Source organism: Cavia porcellus, unplaced genomic scaffold (assembly GCF_034190915.1).
Source record: "Cavia porcellus strain 051 isolate PalLab524CR breed Dunkin Hartley unplaced genomic scaffold, mCavPor4.1 scaffold_15, whole genome shotgun sequence".
NCBI lineage: Eukaryota > Metazoa > Chordata > Mammalia > Rodentia > Caviidae > Cavia > Cavia porcellus.
In genome coordinates this window covers 71,004,324-71,018,325 of record NW_026947498.1, presented here as the reverse complement: position 1 = coordinate 71,018,325, position 14,002 = coordinate 71,004,324, and the positions used below count along the sequence as shown (strand labels likewise).

Genomic DNA, 14,002 nt, shown 5'->3' with positions numbered 1-14,002 from the left:
ACAGTCAGCAAAGGAACTGAAAGGAAGAGAGAAGGACCTTCCTGTCTCACTCTGAAGACGGGGACAGTATCAAGCAAGAGGCAGAGGGTCTAATGACAGCAGCGCCGGGGAGTGTGCAGGAGGGAGGAGGCTGAGAGCCTCACCCAGATGGCAGAATCAAGCAGGCACGGGACATGGCTCAGGCTGGAGACTGTCCAAGTTCAACTTAGACAAGAGAACAAGCTGATCCAAAGAGAAAGATGTGATCTTTGTTTTATAGAATGTAAGATGCCAAAGTTCCGGATTCTGAGCTCTGAAGAGGTACATAGCCAGGCAGATGCCATCCAGGTAGAATTGTGTGGAATGACCCCCAGGGCTGGCCTGACTACGCTGTTTTTATTAGCATTCATAGTTACAACTACTTAAGTGGGTTAACAGCAGGATCCTGGAGAACTTCCTAATGTAAGGCTATTTCCACAGAAATACGTGTGTCCTTTAATAGGACTCAATACAGGGTCATGTCCTTTCTATCTGAAGTCTCAGAAGGGACAACTGGCTGAGTGACTGCCCATGTCTCCGTAAATGCCTGGCTCTGGTGATTGTTTGTTAAGCCTATCAAAGTATAGTACATAACACTCCTGCCCTTACTCCTGGGGAAAAGTCCATAGGCTTTAAATATTTAGGTAATGATAACCCAGTTCAGAATGAGCTCCATAGTTCACTCGGGTAGAATAGAGATGTCTTGGGACCATATAATTGCCTGAATCATTGGCTTTGTCTAAAGAAATAGTTCCACGTTGTAAGCACATTGGAATTGTAAAGTAGGCCTTATTAAACAGAATTTATGGTTCAATACCTATCATTTGGAATTGGGGTAACCTGATTATATGCAATAATTATGCCGGACCATTTGAACAGAGTACGCTTCAAGCAAGCTTCATAGGAGCCCCCCATATTTTCCCCAGTCTAGATTTGCCTAACTTAGGTCGTATGATCAGGATACTGCATCTCTGATCTGGTGTATTTTTGGCTCACAGTGTCTTATGCCTGATTTTGTTTTTTTCTTTGCTTCATTTGCTAGGAAGATCACAGATAGCTGTGCACTACAAGCAGCAACTAGACTGATATTTTGTGGAAAAGCGCCTAATCTGAAGGCTTATAGCTCTGGCCTTCAGTCCTTGTTTTGTCACTGTTTTGGTGACCTGGACAGGTTTCTTAATGTTTCTGAGTCTCCTTTTTCTCACCTGAAAACAGTAGGAAGCTAGTATATACTTCTCCACATAGACATGAGCATGAAATGTGAAAGCAAATTTAGGTAAACAGCACAGCATGTGGCACAGAGCAAGCACTCAATATATGAGAGTTGTTATTGCTACTTTAATTGAGTATTGCTGGTTCCCACTTGCTGTTCCACTTTATTTTCCTTTGGTCTTGAATTGATGAACCTAAAATCTTTATTAAGTTTAGAATCTAACAGAAATTTCTAAGTAATGCAATGCAATTTAAATTTAAATGAACATGTGTTTGTTTGTTTGTTTTTGGAGACAGGGTCTCACCACATAGTTTAGGGTGACCTTGAACTCACTTTATAGCCCAGGCTGGCCTCGAACTCACACTGATCCTTTTGCCTCTGTCTGCCAAGAGCTGGGATCCCAGGCATGCGCCACCACGCCTGACCTTTAAGTTGTAAATTTAGAAATCATAAGCCATATACAATTTTTGTTGCCATCCCTCAGCTGGGCTGGTATACAATTTTAGACTTATAGAATGAAAAAGAACCCTGGAGACCTAGGGATCTTAGTCTAGCTTAGAATTTAGTCTGGTTTAGAACTTAGTTAATATTTTGCACTAATCTTTTCTATAGCTGGAGTGTGGAGGGGCAGAATTGTTTTGACCTCTTGTATCTTAAAACTTGCTATAAAACTGCCTATTCTTTGCTTTAAAATAGAAGCTGTGTTAAATTCTTTACCATGGAGAAAACTGACATTACAGGATATGGAGTGAAGCTTTTCCATGGCCAGTACTGGTGGTCCACATGGCCCACGCAGGACAGACTGAGCAGAACTAGCTCCAAACTCTCCTTTGCATGACATGAGCCAAATGAGGCCCAGAGAAACATCACATCATGCCTAAACTCTTCAACCAGAATGTCTGCTTCCCTCACAACCTTCGAATCTAGGCCAAATGTTCTAGTACATCATCTGACAGAGTCCCGCTCCCACTGCTGGTGAGAACAGGCGACATGCACACATGTACAGGTCCACATGTGAGTACCTGTGGGCAGGCAAGAAGAAGTGCCCAGAGGTGGTCCTGCGTATGTATGCATATGTGAGTGGAGGGTGTGTGGGCAGAGACACAGGCACATAATGTAGACCTTGGTATTATGCTGTTAAGAAGAAATAGGACACCAGGGCTGGTCTTGACCATGTGCGTGCGTGGGTGTATGTGTCACTACATGTGTACAGATCTCGAGATAGGCAAGGGGAGGAGATACACCTGGGCCCTTGTGTGTGTGTGCACACCCACATGCACTCTCCATCTCTGCTCAAGAGACTTACAAAGTCACTATATGGCAGACCAAAACTAGTTTAAAACTTTACATTCCTTTCTTTAAGCTGAGTTTGAAGCTGCACTTTGGGAGGGAATTCCTACAGGAGCCCAAAAGCTGCATTCTGCATGATTTGTTCTGGGAAGTTCGGGAGTATTACCAACATTTAGAGTCCGCGATCACCTTTCATTTGAAAGGGATGAGGTTAGACAGCAAGGTGGCTCATCTAGGCTCTCTGTGTTGGGAGGAGAGGGATCTGAACTGATCTGCCAAACTCCCAGTTATCTCTACACAGCCTTGGAGAGCCTACGACAGAACCAGTCATCAGTCAGCAAGTGTCACTGACAGCTGAAGGAGGTGCCCGTGATACGAGAAGGTAGCTATGTTACTTTTTCCCAAATGTTGTCAGCTAGTAGTGAAAGACACAAGGCACACATGCTACATCCTACAGAAGAACATTCCTTCATTTAGAAAGGTGGCGCTTCTTGCTTGTGCTCTATCTGGTCCATCTGTATATTCAGATTCAGAAGCATTCTAACATGTTTCTGAGAACTACAGAGTTGGAGACCTTATAAAATGTGATCTAGGCTCACAACTTTCTCTGAACTTAGTTTCAAGCACTCTCAGAGGTGTGGGGGCCCCTGAAATGGCCCGATTAGAAACTGGGCTCAGTACCTACCATTTAAGAAGTCTCGCTGTGTTTCCAGGACTTGATTGATGTCCTGCACCCAGGCCTGTTGGATGTCCGAGTTGGCTGCTTGCAGAATGACCCTCTCAGAAGTCTCCCTGTTCATGAGTGCAAATTTGCAGGGGTCATTGTCCACATTCTCCTCCAAGACTAAGTAATTCATCTGGAAGAAAATGAGTCGATCCTTTTAATGTTTAAGCAGTTAAAAAAAGCATGAACCTTCTATATCAGGAGATCCAAATTTTTATCTCAGGAGATCTAACAGTAAATCCTTGTCCTGGATCTAAGAGTAAACACTTTGGCTCTGCCATCAGACCCTGGGCCCCTGCAGGATCATGCTAGAGACTGGCCCGCAGCTGCTCGCTGTTAGTCATGAGTGATCTCTGTTCTTCGTTTAGCCTCCTTAATGGCGCATCATCAGGCTGAGAGATCATTAAGCTTCTAGGTCTTTCAATGATACAAACAGCTGGCAGTGACACATGTACTGTTGGTTTGCCACCACTGCTCTAGGTCCTCCCCACTCAGTGCCTTCTGTCTGGGAAGCAGCTTTGAGAACTTGGTTCTTTCCTGCCTCTCCACATCCCCACGGCACCCTCACCTTGATGCTCCTTTTAAACATGTAGCCTGGGGTGAGGGACCCCTTCCTGAGCAGCTCACTGAAGATGACAATCTGCTCAAAGAGGAACACACGCCTCTCCTTGGTCCGGGACTGCATGCCGGCATCCAGCTCAATCACGTAGAATGTGTCCTGCTGCAGCAGCTTGCCCTGGGCAGTGAGGGTACCCTAATGGAGACAGAGGCCAGGAGAAAGCTGTGAGAAGCAGGCAGCTGGCCAAATGTCCTCCCCTCTGGGGACATGGACAGCAGACCTGGCTCTGGCAGGATGCTGCATTGGGGCCCACCCACTCATCTAGGGCAGACCAGGGCTGCCTTTCTGCAAGACCTGGAGGAAGAGGAAAAGAAGATGACGGAACCTCCAAAATATAGCTCCAGGAAAATGCCAGAGGAAAGCCGAATTATCAGCTAAAAAGAAATAAGAATCATGCTGGCCCTTTGTGTTTTTTTATTAAAAGAAGAATATGAAGTAGGTGTCCCTTGGAGCTAGAAGAAACCTTTCATCCTTCTAGTTGTAAGAGACGCACCTGCCTGGCTCCCCTACCGTGTGGGCCAAGGACTCAGGGTGTTTTTGCAGTTATGTATCTAGACCAACCCACAGCTAAGGGAAGGGATATAGGTAGGTCCTCAAATAACTTTTCATTTTAGGATGGGGACACCTAGTTTTAACATCTTAAGATCCTGTTATGGCCAAGGGTACCACAGGAAGGTATACTCTATCGTATAAACTAGTAGTTATTTCTCCAGGTCCTGTGACCCTTCTTAAAATAACTCAGCAACCAGGCCATGAGCTAGAGGTTTGGTGTGCCGGTTTCTATTGAGATTTTCCAGAGGTATCTTTAAAGGGAATATGCCTAGTCCCTTCAAAGGGAATGTGTGTGGGTCTTCGCAGAAGCTGTTGGAAAGCCTTGCTTTTTCTCTGTGCCTCTGCAACAGAAGACCTGACATCTGAGAGGGCAGTCAGAGATACACTCTTTCTCAGGTGATGACTTACGCCCTTTAGTGCAAACAAGGGTCATTTCACACATGTGATGCTTTTTTCCAAACATTACCTGGCTCAGAGGTCATCTTCTGTGTTCCTGAGAAATGCTTGCCCTGTTTGGAGCATGCCTCCTTACTGCCAAGGTCAGCAGCCAAACAGGCTTATCTCTACCCCGGTCCAAAGTTAATATTAAGCCAGTGACCAGCTAGCCAGGAAAGCTCTGAAAGCTCTATTAATGTTACATAAGAACTTGCCCATGAGGTACAGGCAGCCAATGCTAAAGGAAAAGCCAGAGAATTTGAGAGGGAGGGAATTAAAATGAGGGGGCTCTAACTTCTGCCCAAAGTCACATACTAAGGGAGGAGACACACATTCACTGTTCTCCCAAATTAGCTGCATGAATACAAAGCGAATTCTCTGTGGCGCCATGAAAATATGAGGTGGTGCTGCCTGATTTAAAAGAGAAAAGAATTGGCCCTACACGGAGAAGCACACACGCACGGGGAGGCTAGTGTGGGTCAGACAGCACCACTGAATGTCGTTCCTTCTGTTGATGGTCAATTCTTCCAAGACCTGAAGAGAGCCACGCCAGACTCCTACTTGAAAAACACAGAGACTTCGAGCTATAAGAGCAGGAGAGATGACTTGGTTTGTTCTCAACAGTCTTAGACTTGGCATAATGCCAAGGGAGAGGGTGTAAAAGCACCTCCAGGGTGACTAAGAGAAACTGTGCAAGAACTTGGGGTGCATTTCTCCTGAGTAAGCCTCTTATGCTAACAGCTCAGGTCTGCCATGGAGAGCCAGAACCTGTGAAAACTTACAGCAATACAGACCCTCCACCTGGTTCCTATCCCAGCAAAGCCAGGAAACCAGACACATAGCACAGGCTGCAGGGCAGAGGGGACAGGAGGATTTGGTTTAGGAATGTCATGAGTCCAACTCAAACATGAAAATAATATCTGCTAAATGTGCTGACACCACCAGTCTGCCTGGTACCGATACTAGCATTTTATTTACTCCAGCTTAGCCTGGGAGTGGAACGGAGTCATTTCTTTCCCAATCATCTCAACTTCCAGGAATCTTTTTTCTCCAAAAAGGAATAATGAAATCTTAAATTATGGAATTGCTGAGAAGTAGGATGAGAAGATCCATGTCTTTCTCCAGGGGGCTTAGCCACTATTAGGTGCCAGTCAGTAACGGTGTCAGTTATGCTCTTCTTATTAACGTTCAAAACACGTTAAGCTTAGTTAATCTGTACGTAAGTTAATAATAATTAAGTATAAAATAGGAAACCAATGTGTTTTTCAAATGTTCACTGTTGTGAGTTGACCACAATTCCTAGGTTAGAGCCTCAATCTCCAGTAACTCAGAATGTGGGAGATTCGGTCTATAGGGAGGAAATCACGTGAAAGTGAGGTCATTTCTGATGTCTTTGTAGAAGGACACAGAGATATGCAGGGGAGGGAAGGTACAATGAAGATAAGGTGGAAGGCCTTGAGGATGGAAAGGCGCCTGCCCACTCACAAAGGGTAGGGGCTGGAACAGACCCTCCCTTCTAACCCCTGGAAGGAGTGTCCCTGATAATACCTGATTTCCGACTTTACCTGCAGAACTTCAAAGACAAATTCCTCTTGTTTAAGTCACCCAATTTAAGGTGCTTTGTTATTGCAGCCTGAGCAAACCTGGGTGTTTACTTCAGCCACTCCTAGGGATACCTAGTTATTTCCTTCAGACTGATTCCCTTGACTCTTTTTTGTTTTTTTTCCAGGTGTCAAACTCACAGCCTCATGCTTGCCAGGCTCCCCTCACTCTGAGGAACTCTGGGATAGTCACTGACCTGAACCGCCGTGGTACCTGCACCTCTCGAATCCCACTGTTTGTACCGCTGGTGGCACAAACGAGTCTTAGCACTTTTATCAGTCTTTTTACTGTTACAATTTTTATACCATTTTAATGTTTTCCTTAAGGAAATGTCAAAGATAACACCTGACCTGCTAAATCAATGCCTTTCTTTGCATTACTGCAATCCAAGATCCCCCAAGTAGTGGTACAAGCCACTCAATGCGACAATCATGCATGTAGCACTGGTGGTTCAAGCTGTGGGGAGCAATCAGATTTAAATCAGAGCCGCGGCAGCAAGACGTGAATTATGGCCCCATTGTGAACAAGTTAAATGTTCATTGATCTACAAATCTAATCACTACAGAGATCTGTCCAATGGATCTACTTTTTAAAAACAGTGTGCATTTCTCTGCTGGGATCCACTTCCATCACATAACCCTCCATCTTTTGCAGCCCCACATTTCTCTATCAAGAAGCAAGAGGGAAGAGGGTCATTGCCAGGTGCAAAGCTATAAAGAACTTGTGTCTTTCCAACTCTCTTGGAATTCTGCCTCAAGTTTGGCCAAGAGCTCTATTTCTGGCCTGTCACTGGCCTTCCTATGTAGATGCAGCTTTCAGGCTTGTGCACCAGGAGGCAGGCTGTCAGTAACCTGATAAAGAGATCTCAGTAGTCTGGACTCCTACTGCCCAGAAGAGAAAGGTCTTTGATTCATCCCAAAGTGCTCACCTCAAAGCCCTGCAGGCGCCCCAGGTTCATCATGTCATTGCAGCGTTTGGGAACAAGGCACATTAACTCCACTGCTTTCTGCAGGAAAGAACAAAAGTCACTCAGGAGTGGGATCACCACTCTGCAGGAAGCTCATGGCAGTTGGGACTAGAAGACAGGGACCTGTCCCTCTTGTAGCTTCGCCATTCTAGGAAAGGATGCTGGTCTTTGTGGCCCAACCCAAAGGACTGTGGGTCTTCTCTTCAGATAGGGGATGATGGTCATCTGCTGTCAATCACTGATGACAATGTTACTCAGTCCAGCCTCCTACTTTTGTTCATCAGTTCCCTTTGCTTCTCATACTTTTTTCCTCCTGCCTGTGGCTTCCTAACTGCACAAGCAACAACTTATCCTGGCTTGTGAAATGCTAGAGATTTTGACCTAAATGGCTGTAACCTCTGGTTTAAAGTAATTTCCACATAGAGTTCACATGGGGTTCCACTCCTCAGGATGAGAGTGGGGGAATGAAACCAGGATGCTTTGTATGTCAGAGTCAGACAGTACTTGGACTCACGGACAATGTTGCATTTGGATTCTTTTGCAACTTTACTTATTCTCTGAAGGATGTTAAAGAGGTCAACTGATGTCTTTACTCACTACATGTCACCTGGAGCCACATGGAGAGCATCAGCAGGGCTCCTGAAAACTCCTGAAAGCTCTCTGTGTCCATCAGCACTTGCCTTTCCTCACACTGCCCCCAAAGGAGAGGAGTCAGCCGGACCTCTGGTCCTCGGAAACCATCTTTTCCCTTCTGGGACAGACACCCAGCGTGGTGCTTAAGAACAGGAAGAGTTACAAGCATAAAACCCACCTCAATATCTGCACATTCCAAACCAGCCTTCTCACTGTATCTCAGGAAGTCCTACCAAGGAGAGAGGGCAGGCAGTGGTGAGGGCAGGGGTGAAATCAGCAAAGCACAGAGCTATAAAAAACTTATCATAACCATGCAGGAACACCCCACAGGCTTTCCAGCCAGCAGGGGTGGCAATGAATTTACGAGTCATGGTAGACACAATGCATTGAGAACACCCTTAATATTCAAAGTTTCAAAAATAAGAGAGAAGGAGGGTAGGAAAGAGGAAGAAAAGGCGGATTATGACCAGAAAGGATGAGAGAAGGGAAAGTCATGTCTAATAAAAGTTAGGTTCAGCTATTATTTACAATGAAATATGACCAAATACTATGTATTACATTAGTGGAATTTCTAGGGCTTTGCATTGGTCCCTTTTTCTCTTCCTTGTGTTCTTAAAAAGGGACCTTCCTTGTGTTCTCTTACTTTGTGCTCTTAAAAATTTTTAGTCTTTAAAAGTATCAAATCAATGACTATGACAAAGTAAGGAAATTAATAGAAAAAAGAAAATTAAGAAACAACCAACTTACAGGGTAGAAACGAGCTACACAGTTTATTAGCATGGAAAGCAAACAGGTAACTGGCAAGTGAGACAAAACCCATCTTTACTCCACCAGCTCACAGTCCCCCAGGACACAGTGATGGAGACAGAGCCAGGAACTCTGCTGCCCACTAGCACTGGCCCAAGGGTATGTTTTCTCTAGCCCTAATCTAGGCCTCTGGCTTCTTACCTTGAGGAGTAACTGGTATTTTGTTATTCTCTGAATGGGCTTGATAAGGAAGTCACTCAGTGTCAGCCTCTGATTTATCTCCTGTTTTACCTCCTGAAATGCAAGGAACTATGTTAGGAATAAAGGAACCCAAGTAGTGGGGTGCTTTAGGTCCAGGTTCAAAGGTATAAATCACATGCAGGTCTTCATGCTTTATAATAAAGTTTAAGAACCTTCACATATGCAAAAGGTAGGCTGTCTACATGACTGTTCATTTGTGAGGAACAACACACAACTCCCTTCACCCTGGGTTTCTTGCCCGGCTACCATGCTTCCAGGCGAGCACTATCACACCCTGGGCCTCACCCAGCTGTGGGAGACAAGCTAGAACAGGTCCTGCATGCTCTCTATTGCTCCGGGGCAGTTAGGCGAGAAGGGCTTCTCCTTGGAGACAAAGGATCTATGCAGCTGGACCTTGCGCTCCAGCCACTCAGTTAAAGGGTGCTTCCCAGAGAAGGCACTGCCTCTCCAACAACACTCCACTCTTTCCAAGCTGTGACAAACAGTTTGGAGGTGCTGGACAGAACCTCTGTGAACAGAAGCTGCTGTGAACTCCACAATCAAGAGGAGTGCTCTAAGTAAGCAATTCCAGGAGGGCTGATGAAGAAGGGTGTGGCCACCATCTGCTCTGCAGTCACTTAGGAAAGACCAGAGCTTCCAAGATAGACTCGCTGTTTTTTGCAGAGTCCATAGACACGTCCTGCCCTGGGCTCCTCACTAGCAAAGGTACTCTGTGGGAGCCAAGCTGAGAAGCTGGTGGCTCTACTAAGACAGTAGTTCTTGACATGAAGGGTCAACAGGGTAGGGTGGATGGATGACATCTGGGGTTTTTGAATGCTGCAGTCTTGGGCTGCTCTCCCCGCCCCCAGGAAAGCCTGAGCGGCATACCTCGAAGTAGGCATCATATTCGGCCACAATGTACTCAGATCGCGGCTTGTTCTGGCAGTACCACACGTAGATGTGCAGCTTTCGCTCCTGTGGAGCAGGCGAAGAGGTGACAGTCAGGCATTCCATGCCTTTACTCACATCAGAGCCCTGGGCCCATCACACATGTAGCAGAAGATCAAGGACGGCCCATGCTTGGTGACACAGACACAGATCAGTAGCAAGGACATGCATCAAAAGTGGGAGGCAAGGGCCCACCTTCTGCACTGCTGACAAATCAAACCACAGCAAACCCAGCGCAAAAACCAAGGGAGTAAGGGGAGGAAGACAAGTCCAGGAAGAGCAAAAGAGAAAAGGAATTGTTTAGAATGAACACGGAAGAGGTCGGGGCAGTGGAGGAGAGCGGGTCAGAGTGGTACTCACATGCTTAATAAAGAGCTGGGCCAGTCTATCTTGCTCTTGAATACATTTTTCCAATTCACCCAAGAAAAAACTAAAAGAAAAGAGTGGGTAAGAGAAGGAAGCCACACTGTCGGGTACTGAATTATCTCTCGTGATGAGCTAAAGGGCAGACGACTCCCCTTGAGCCTTGCCCTTAAGTCAGATGCCGCAAGAGGATTCAGGAGTCCCAGGTCCTCGGGACATGCAGACACTTACTCCTTATGCCAGTCATAGATCTGGTGGATATTTCCAAACACGATTTTATCCTTCCCTCGCATATCCTCAGGGACACCCTTCTCCTCTATCCTCTTCATGAAGCCCTGCAGGGGAGAGGCAGGGTTAGTAGAGGAGAACCTTGAGGAAGAGCTCCAGACCAGGCCCACCCTGCAGGCTCCCCTCCACTCCGGGTGAGTCTGAGTGTGAGTATCGCTAAAGCTTCCCCCACTTCATCAGGACTTGACCCGCCATGGGCAGAGTAACAGGTGAAACACTTACACGTTTCTAGACCTTTTTCTTTGCTTCTAGTCCCCTGCAGAAAGAACTGGGGTGGGGGGATAGCTCGGTGGCAGGGTGCTTGGGTGCAGCAGCATGAGGTCCTAAGTTTGATCCCCAGCACTATCCACACACAGGCATGCACACACACACACACACATGCATGCACAAAAGCAATCAATCACCCTTTCCCCTTCTCCTAACTCAAGTTAACTGTATATTTAAAGATATATCTGGCCTAGAAATAAGTCATAATATGTCAATATTTTACTCTGCAACATGTAATCACATTTCAGATCTAAAATCAGGTTTTAAGGCAGTATGAGAGCTTGCACCCTATCTGAGGCACCTCGGTGCTATATGACTAGTCTTATAATCACATCACTGATGTCTGACTTTCTTGGATTTCAGTCTCTCGGTCCCCAGATGCCCAAGTCCGTGTTCCTGGGCTGAGCTATATACAAAGTTATTGATACCCCTTCCTGTCCCTATCCCCCACTGAAGACAAGACTAACTTTCTCTAAGTAGAATTCAGGACCTACACATGCCTGGCTAGTTTCTTTCTGGGAAGTTCAGGGTAGGAAAATATGAAGCTCTGGGTCAGCAGATTTCATAAGACAAGGGCTTAGAGGGCAAATCTTAGAACCCAGCAGATAATTTAGACATTAAGAATCCAATTCCTAGATTTCATATTCTTTATAGTTATTAATAACAGGGCTCTAAGCCATCTAAATTACCCATTTACTTTCTTAGGCTTTTTCATTCAAGTGTCTCAGGCCTTTGAAAGTGAATCCCTGTAGGCACAGAGCAGTTATATTTCCTACCAAGTTGACTCTTTAATTGTGGACAATCTTGATGGCTTTTTCTTTAACTGTTTTCTTGGTACCTGTAACCTTCTCCTTAAGGAACTATGTAAGCCTCAAGATTCCTCTAAGAGTGACTTGCATTCATGGTGGTCACCTCTTTAAAGACTATGTCTATGTGAAACTGTAGCCCAAGACAATGGATTCAGCTCTCACCAAGAGTTTCTCCTGAATGCTGTCAAATTTGGGAATATATCTCTCTCTATCTTAAAATATTTCAAGGGGAAAGAAAAGCTTCTACATATTCTATTTGCATTATATCATTTTTATTTTCATTTCTGCAAATACCCAGACACAGTAGGGTCTAACCTGCTCCTGGGTGGGTAACACCCAGCCCGCACCGTCTACTCACCTCCACCACAATCCCCAGGTCCTTGACATAGTCTTTCTCTGTCTGGACCAGCTCATTCAAGACAAACCTGGGCAAGGGATGAAGGACAGTGAGGGTTTCTCTTCACTGTTAAGCACAAGTCTTCATGTTTGAGCTCACTGGAAAGTTACTTATGAATCTTAGAAGACCACCAAAAATTTTATGCTCAACACTACAGAAAGGTGACCACTGCCGTGTTGACAGAAACCCCCAGTGAGTTGCTGAGTTTTCCCCAGGATACACATGACAGTCAGAAGGATGTCACTCACTGCCTTGGAATCCTTTCTAGTCTATGCATCTCTGTCCCTACACAACTGTGTACACACAGGATAGTAAGCATAATGACCTGAAGCCAAGGGATATACCATAGGACTTTCATCCCTTCGTCTCAGCCCCATTCCTCAGCCACACAAGGACAAGAGCTTTGTTTTTTTTTCTTTGAGACATGGTCTCATCTCACTATGTGAGTTCAGGCTGGTGTTGAACTCACAGACCAGCCCAGGTGGGCCTTGAACTCAGTGTGTGCTCTCCTCCTTAGCCTCCTGGGTGCTGTGCCACCCTAACTGGCTAGAAAAGCATTTGCTTGACAGCTAGTCTGTAAGGCTCCAGAGATTTGGTTATCACTGAGATGGAGGGAAACTTTTACCATAGAGAAGCTACAGTTACTCAAATAGGTATCCACGGTAACCACCCTGGAACATCCCCAGCCAAGGCCAAAAAAGCAGACCTCAGACATTTACAGGCACAGCTTTGAAAGCAGCACTGCCTGCTCCAGAATGCAGGACCAAATGACAACAAGGTCATTGCTTTCTAGGCTTCTCTGTTCATTGTTTCTGCCTCCGAACAGTATTTACCATGTCGGTTACTCATCTGGGTTTTCCCTTCCTTATAAGATGCTTATCATAAGGGAGGTACTGTAAAGGCCTATTTTATCCAAACGAAAACATTCAGCACGAAAGCATATGTAGCTTGCCCAAGGTTATACCATGCAGAGCGGAGGCGGGATTGGAACTTAGTTGCTAAGGGTGCAGGGACTGTAGCCTACTACTTGGTAAGCAGCTCAGTCTGGCTCTCTGGAGTTCCTTGTGGTTGTGGAGGACGGGAGGACCCTGGGAAGCCTGTAGGAATCTCACTCTTTTTCTCTGATAGGGTTTTGTCTGGAACCACACAAGCGCCTCTTTGGCCCCAGTTGTAGAGTGAATAAAGTTCTTAGATGTTGAAGACAGGCCCTGGCACAGGCGTTGCAGCTGTTTGAACCCAGGAAGCAATTCGCCCAGAATTCTCGCTCTATGCAGCACTGAGGAGCTATTAAATCCCTGGGGTCTGGGACCTTGGGGCACTGGGGAAGGAGTAAGGAACATGTACTCTTTATCAGCGTGCCTAGCACTTCCTACCAGCTCTCTTCCCAACACTGAAAAGCATGCGTTTTGGCCACAGGAAGAAACTGGCAAGGCCAAATAGAGGCATTTAAATATATCTTTAGCATGCTCCAAGTGACTGCTTAGAAGACTGTGGAAAAATAAAGCCCACAGGAAAATGAGAGTGGGAATTTGGGGCTGGGAGGGCCCTCTGGAGATGAATCCACTGTCTCCAGAAGATATTTTTATCCTCGGCTATTTGCTAACTGATGGCTGTCCAAGTTTTCCAGCCTCTGGGGAAGGGGACCACTCGGCGCTGCCTGGGATTCCGCAGCTTTTCTCTCCAAGGGCTCATGGAGTACCTGGGAAGACTGAGACAGCCTGAAGGAACAGCAAAGATTTAAATGACAGGCACAGCACTGCACGGCAGTGTGAGATTAACTGCCAATAAGTGACGGAGTAATTACTTTTCATATTAGCAAAAGTCACTTACAGGTACATATTCTTTCATCCCACTGTGATCTGCCAGCTACGAGCGGGGCCCACTATTAAC

At 45.9% G+C, this 14,002-nt stretch overlaps 1 protein-coding gene across 6 annotated transcripts in view; it reads right to left on the bottom strand.

Moving 5' to 3' along the window:
• Positions 1 to 14,002, bottom strand: part of Kalrn (kalirin RhoGEF kinase) — a 581,802-nt gene that overhangs the window by 54,279 nt on the left and 513,521 nt on the right. For all 6 annotated transcript variants that reach the window (XM_063225109.1, XM_023562599.2, XM_013146376.3 and 3 more), the window contains 9 exons: positions 12,074 to 12,140; positions 10,583 to 10,686; positions 10,349 to 10,418; positions 9,929 to 10,015; positions 9,002 to 9,094; positions 8,232 to 8,282; positions 7,382 to 7,459; positions 3,814 to 3,999; positions 3,207 to 3,378 (listed from right to left, as the gene is read on the bottom strand). In XM_063225109.1, coding sequence (XP_063081179.1) covers positions 3,207 to 3,378; positions 3,814 to 3,999; positions 7,382 to 7,459; positions 8,232 to 8,282; positions 9,002 to 9,094; positions 9,929 to 10,015; positions 10,349 to 10,418; positions 10,583 to 10,686; positions 12,074 to 12,140 — 908 coding nt within the window. The remainder of the gene's footprint in view (positions 1 to 3,206; positions 3,379 to 3,813; positions 4,000 to 7,381; positions 7,460 to 8,231; positions 8,283 to 9,001; positions 9,095 to 9,928; positions 10,016 to 10,348; positions 10,419 to 10,582; positions 10,687 to 12,073; positions 12,141 to 14,002) is intronic.